A 6,383-nucleotide genomic window follows, 5' to 3' on the forward strand; every position below is an offset into this window, starting at 1 on the left:
CTCATCTCTTCCTTGGCCTAGTGGGGGATGTGCGTGCAAGGTTTCACGGCAATTGGATGCTGCGTTCATGATTTGAGGCATTTCATATAAAATGGGACACACCTGCAAACCGAGTGCATCTCTCCACTCCGACATGTCTCCTTTCCGACATGTCTCCATTCCGACACTAACCCTATCTCTAACCCTAACCCTAAACCTAACCCCTATGGGAGTGTCGCCACTCCGACAATAAGAAGTCAATTTCGGAGTGGCGACATGTCGGAATGGAGAGAGCCTCCCCTGCAAACCTTGGAAGCCAATCTGCGCCAATCTGGATGGAATATGAAAAGTAAACTCTGACGGATCCATCTTGATCACATGACTAGAGATAATGTGTAGTGATGTGCATGATTCTTGGATAAAATATATAGGAGTAAAAAATGGTTTTGCAAAAATCAACCTCCTGGTGGTGCTATAATAGGTCGATGTGAAAAATTGGGGCAGAGGTTCTGCTCTGGCCTCCAGGGAGTGTGCGTGCACTGTTTCACTGCGAGCGGTCCGACGGTGCCTGAGATTAGATGTTCATAGACAGACGGAAAAAACCTTTTTAAATGTACAAGCCAAACACAGGCCCACATCACATGCGCACATAAACGAGGGTACCTGTATGACTTTAGCACTGGGCTGCAGGGGCTTGATGACCAGCTGCCTGCCTGATGTGTAGAGGATTCTGTCGGAGTCTGGACCCCAGGCAACGGAATACACAGGAGAACCTGAAACACACACAAGCCAAACGTGTATTATTCTCAACTTGAGATCAACCAGTGGGCTTTTATTATACAATTTAATTCAATTACTATAATATGTTTGACACAGCCTTGAGATGCATTTAATCAGAAGGATTACATTGTGTTCCGTTTCTTTCCCCAGCCATGTATAGGAGCATGGTATGTGAACAGAACCTTGAGTGTTTGCCAGTGCTATGTTCTTCTCTCATCTCCACGCCATTGTTTCCTCCGAAAACACAAACTCATTCAACTTGCAGAAGCGGCACTTTGCTTACAGTGCGTGCAGTGATCCTGCAAACTACCAGGTACCAACAACATACCAAGACAGCTGAGCAAAACGAAAACGTGGTGTATACCGACTCTGCGTGTGTGTGTGTGTGTGTGTGTGTGTGTGTGTGTGTGTGTACACGTGTGCGAGCGTGCATGCATTCATGGAGGGGGTGGGGGTGGCGGCTGACATTTAACCCCACTCCAGGTGCATGTGGTTTGTCACAATTGCCAAGAGGTCACATGATCCTAAGCTGACAAAAGCAACGAGGGTTGAGACAAGTTCCCCTTTTACTCTGTGTTCTCTCCCCGCTTCTTTATTTCCACCTCTCTTTATACAGATGGGTCAGAGTTACATCATCATATTCAAGAACACAACAATAGCCCCAGCCGTACCTGTGACTCCTCCTGTTGTGTGTGTGTGTGTATGTATGTATGTATGTATGTATGTATGTATGTATGTATGTATGTATGTACGTACGTACGTACGTGTGTGTGTGTGTGTGTGTGTGTGTGTGTGTGTGTGTGTGTGTGTGTGTGTGTGTGTGTGTGTGTGTGTGTGTGTGTGTGTGTGTGTGTGTGTTAGGGCATTCACGAATAGTGATTTTTAGTATTCAAATTATCCAACCTCAAAGTATTCGAATAGTCGAATATTCGACAGGACTGGCCAAACTGTCAAATATTAAGTAAGCAAGAGGCAAACATTGTGAAAATAGCCGATCTACATGGTCACAACGCCTCGCAACATGTAGATCTGCTATTTTCACAATATTTATCTGCAGAACCGAGTCACATTAAATGTAATACCTACAATTCCAAGTGCTTGTCAGGGTGGGGGTCCCCAGTTCAAATATGTTTATTTTGGGGGTCACGGCCTAAAAAGGTTTGAGAAGCCCTGGTATAGAGCATTAACAAATTCACAACTCATTCTTATGACTTCCTATCTAGCCAAGCTTTATAAAGTATATATTTTTTAAAGAGAAAACAATAAAAAAAAGAAAAAAAAAAGAAAAAGAAAAGCTAATATTCGACGGTAAACAACATCGAATAGTGACTTTGATATTCGAATATTTGGTGAATGCCCTAGTGTGTGTGTGTGTGTGTGTGTGTGTGTGTGTGTGTGTGCGTGCGTGTGCATGTGTGTGCATGCGTGCGTGCGAGTGTGCGTGTGTGTGCGTGCACACGTTCAAAGTTAGACAGCCATGGGTCCTGAAAATAAGCAGCACCTGCGCTGATTTGTCTCCCATGGAGATGATGTGTCCACAGCTGCTCAGTGGCACCAGCAGAGTTTCCAGGTGTTCTGTGGGTCTGTTCAGCAGCCACTCAGCGGCTCTGTAAATAGCCGGCCGAGAAAAAGGAAAAAAGAAACTTCCTGCATATTGCGAATGAACTGCTCTCCCGTGCCAGCTCTTGCACGGCGCCAAAGGCACCAGTCATTCAGCAGGAGTGTGCCATCCATTTCTCCCACTTTTCAACCCTCCTCTCTTTTCTTTTCTGTCCCACAACTGAAAAGAGCAACTCGACCAGCATGACGAATCAGTCAATAATATGTAAGCCATCTGCAATGCAAGTACTGGACAGAGAAATGTATCATTAGGAGTCTTTTTTATTGCGGTTAATAAAACTCTACTCCAATAAACCTTTGAAACTGTATGGCGCTTTTAATAAAAATGGAATTGCAGCAGCGACTCCACTTTTGATTGTATACAGCAGCATTACTTCTTAATAGGTCCAGCACATACGCACTGCCAAGCTGGAGAGAATACAGTTTCTCCCTCTTGTCATTTTAAATTGTCTGGCTTAGCTAAAATGGCAGCCACAATACAAAGGCAAATCTCTCAGATCTTTGGGCCAGAGTGCTATCATAAGACACATTCACGCGTACAAACCCATTTACACGTACAGTTACAGTGACTTGTGCACTTATAAAACATAACATTATTGCAAAAGCTGAAGGAGGTCAATTGACCTGTCTCAGGTTCTCTGCCATCTGGGGCCAAAAGTAGTCTGACGGTGGAGTTAACATGGCCAGCCTCTAGGGCCATTATTCTGAGCTTGGCGCCACTTGGCGTCAACCAGGAGCCGAGTAAGCAGGGAAACGTCTGTGTCATGGCACCAGGAGCAGCCTCACTGTATACACATGAACAAGATTGTAGCCCTACACGCCAAGTCCTCTTCCCTCTCATCAGGTCTCTCCCTCTCCTTCTACATCTCTCTCTCTCACACTCTCACACAGTCTCATTCTGCCCCTTTCATCCAGCGAGGTGCTCTTTTTTATGTGCCTTAATGAACAGTGCTGTATGAGAGGCTGTCACTAAATGTATGCCAGCCGATTGGTCACATACTGTAGGTCTCCTATGCAGCTCTATAAGTCTGCTGCCATCCACTAAGTAAGTAAGTGTGTGTGTGGGTGTGTGTGTGTGTGTGTGTGTGTGTGTGTGTGTGTGTGTGTGTGTGTGTGTGTGTGTGTGTGTGTGTGTGTGTGTGTGTGTGTGTGTGTGGGTGTGTGTGTGTGTGCGTGTAATATCAGGTTTCAACTGCCATGCTCAAACTGTGCAATAGTGAAAAGAATGCCTTTTCAGATGTTAAAGCTAATACACCTGTTGTTGTTTTTGATGAGGACAGTAGAGAGGTGACCATTTTGGAAATGGGTTGTACATTCAACCACAGCCTGATAGAGCCATTCCTTACCCAGGTGCTAAAGTTAAAGTACCAATGTCTTAAGGATGCTATTACACAGCTTGGTTACAGATTGTAAACTGCTTGTGTTTGTATTTGGAAGCCTCTGTAATGTCCATACATTTGTTGTGAGAGGCCTGCAGATTGCAGGAATGCCCAAGATGAGAGCTCATTGGCTAAATTCTGTTCAGTGTCTGTGATAATTGGCAGTCGCCACATATGGAAGAGACAACGCTTCCTGTATCCGTTATCTGTATCCTGAAACACTTATTGAGTTTCTCAAGTTTGAGCATCTACTATTGTTTGTGTTCAAGAATTTCTTGTTGCAATCAATTACATCTCTTTGAAGGTCCAAGATGCCATGGTCTCCATAGACTTCCATGTAATTCATAGTGCACGGATCGTGCACGCCCATGCCTAGATCATACACCACGTGTGTGCACACACTGTTCACAGCTTTCAAAAAAGAAATCTGCTTGGAAATCCGTTCAGGCATTCATGATATAGCAGCCTTCAGATGTAAATAAACATGGCTGCCATGTTTGAAAGAATGGGTTGTTATGGGGGTTAAATACGCAATTTCGCGTTCGCGATCATGCCTATAACATTTTTGGAGGTCCAAAAAAACCTTTTTGAAAAAAACTCGGGGTTGGCACAGGGGGGGTACCTATACAAACTCGGGAAACTCGGGTTGGCAACAGAAGTGTTAAATGTGAATGCAAATAAAGATGTTAAATGAAGTTTATGAAAACATATCTATAAATATTACGCGACACTCCAACTAATCAACTGTGTGGAACTGTGTGGACTGGCCATCAGGAAATTGGGGAATATTGCAGATGGGCCAGTCGGTCTATGGACCAGCCTTGTCTAATTGTTTATAATTTAGTTTGTTATTCAGCAGTCAACATTAAAGTAAATATGCATGTATATGGTGCTTCTCTCTTGCCAACTGACAGATGGGGGGAGGTGTTACCCCATTCCTGATTGGACTTGCCTATTACAATCAAGATGATGTATGTGATAAAAGTTTCATTTTTCCAGTGTTGTATTGGTTAGCAGTTACAGTACACAGAAATTGGTGACCTACTGTGACTCCAGTGGTCACGGTTATGCAATTTCAGCATGTCATCAGGAGGAGTAGAAATTCAATCGAAGGAAATCAGGTTGGTTTTAATTGTACAGGCACTGGATCTGATTAACAGATTTGTCACAGATTTGAATAGATCATCCAAATGTGTCTCTCATGGGAATAAAGCTCATAGACGTTATGAGAATTCGCAGTAGTACTTTAGTTACATTTAATCTATTACTTTCTATTATTACTTTGGAGGATAACTTGTTATATGATCAGCTTGGGAAATTCCAACATGAAGTTACTGATCAACAGCTAACTGATCATATGGTTGATGTACTTTGGCTGAATATATTCACTACTTTATCATATAAGAGGGCCATGGTAATTCTAATTCCCGGGCTGATGTTTGTTTCCAGCCTGCCCTCAAACACCAGCACCATTATTGTGTAAATCACACTAGAGGGCAGTGGTTGAGAGTGAGAGGAAAGAATGATCTCATCTCTCTAAATCTCAATTTTGTCAATAAGCATTTGATATAGGAATTACAAATACCTGCATGCAGAATGCAGAAAATAAATATGCATTGTAATTACATTTTGCTCCTGGTTCTTAATGTGTTGGGTCTTACCTTGCTGGGCAAGTGTCGAGCGCAACATGCCACTTTTAGACCAGATCTTGATCTGTCCATCCTCTCCAGCTGTATATGTAGTGAAACAGAAGAAACACATTCAATATGTACTTATATTGAAACACATTCAATATAAGTACATTACATGAAACACCCCATCAAAGTTTAAATTCAAACATAGGGGATTATTACATTAGATACAGGTTACAAGATGCTGACACCAGTGTGTGTGTGCGTGTGTGTGTGTGTGTGTGTGTGTGTGCTGTGTGTGTGTGCGTGTGTGTGTTGTGTGTGTGTGTGTGTGTGTGTGTGTGTGTGTGTGTGTGTGTGTGTGTGTGTGTGTGTGTGTGTGTGTGTGTGTGTGTGTGTGTGTGCGCGTGTGTGTGGTCATAACCTGTGATCAGAGCAGTTCCATCATGGTTCCATCTCCCAGCCAGAACAGCTCCTTTGTGCGCCTCCACACTCTTCTCAATGCGGCCCGTCTTGGAGGCCAGGTGGAACTTCCCTGCAGGGACAAGTCACAACTAAAAGACAAATCCATGGACAAAGCCTGGGTTGGGAGTCAACATATGCAGTATAATACATAAACTAAGCTCAGGACCTCCTGACGGGAGCGTGTCGATATTGTGAGTGACATGGCATCTGTTCGACGGTTCATTCTTTCGACGCGGGTGTATGCTACCCATTTAGGCCTAGAATTATTGAATGCTTTAACCAGTGAAAAATAGCAGATATACAAGCTCACAGCGCGGCAGGCACTCTTGTAGATCTGCTATTTTTGAAAAAGTTGTGAAAATGTGTGCAAATCTTTTGAATATATGTATTTTCAAAGCGAACGTTTGTAACTCAAATTTTGCTTCTGGGTGGTCCCTGGAACTAAATGTTTTGAGATGCGGGTCCGTGTGGCCAAATAAATATCATTTTGGGGGTCCTTCACATGAAAAGGTTTGAGAACCACTGACAT

The 6,383-nt window shown here is 43.4% G+C and overlaps 1 protein-coding gene across 1 annotated transcript in view; it reads right to left on the minus strand.

Moving 5' to 3' along the window:
- ift80 (intraflagellar transport 80 homolog (Chlamydomonas)) overlaps nucleotides 1–5,888 on the minus strand; it is an 83,938-nt gene extending 78,050 nt beyond the window's left edge. Inside the window, exons 1-3 of the mRNA XM_080731209.1 lie at nucleotides 5,814–5,888; nucleotides 5,420–5,488; nucleotides 643–752 (exon numbers count right to left, since the gene is read on the minus strand). Coding sequence (XP_080587335.1) covers nucleotides 643–752; nucleotides 5,420–5,447 — 138 coding nt within the window. The 5' untranslated portion in view covers nucleotides 5,448–5,488; nucleotides 5,814–5,888. The remainder of the gene's footprint in view (nucleotides 1–642; nucleotides 753–5,419; nucleotides 5,489–5,813) is intronic.
- Between the last annotated feature and the right edge of the window lie 495 nt (nucleotides 5,889–6,383).

This window comes from Nannobrachium achirus, assembly GCF_963921795.1.
Source record: "Nannobrachium achirus genome assembly, chromosome: 8".
In the NCBI taxonomy this organism is placed as follows: domain Eukaryota; kingdom Metazoa; phylum Chordata; class Actinopteri; order Myctophiformes; family Myctophidae; genus Nannobrachium; species Nannobrachium achirus.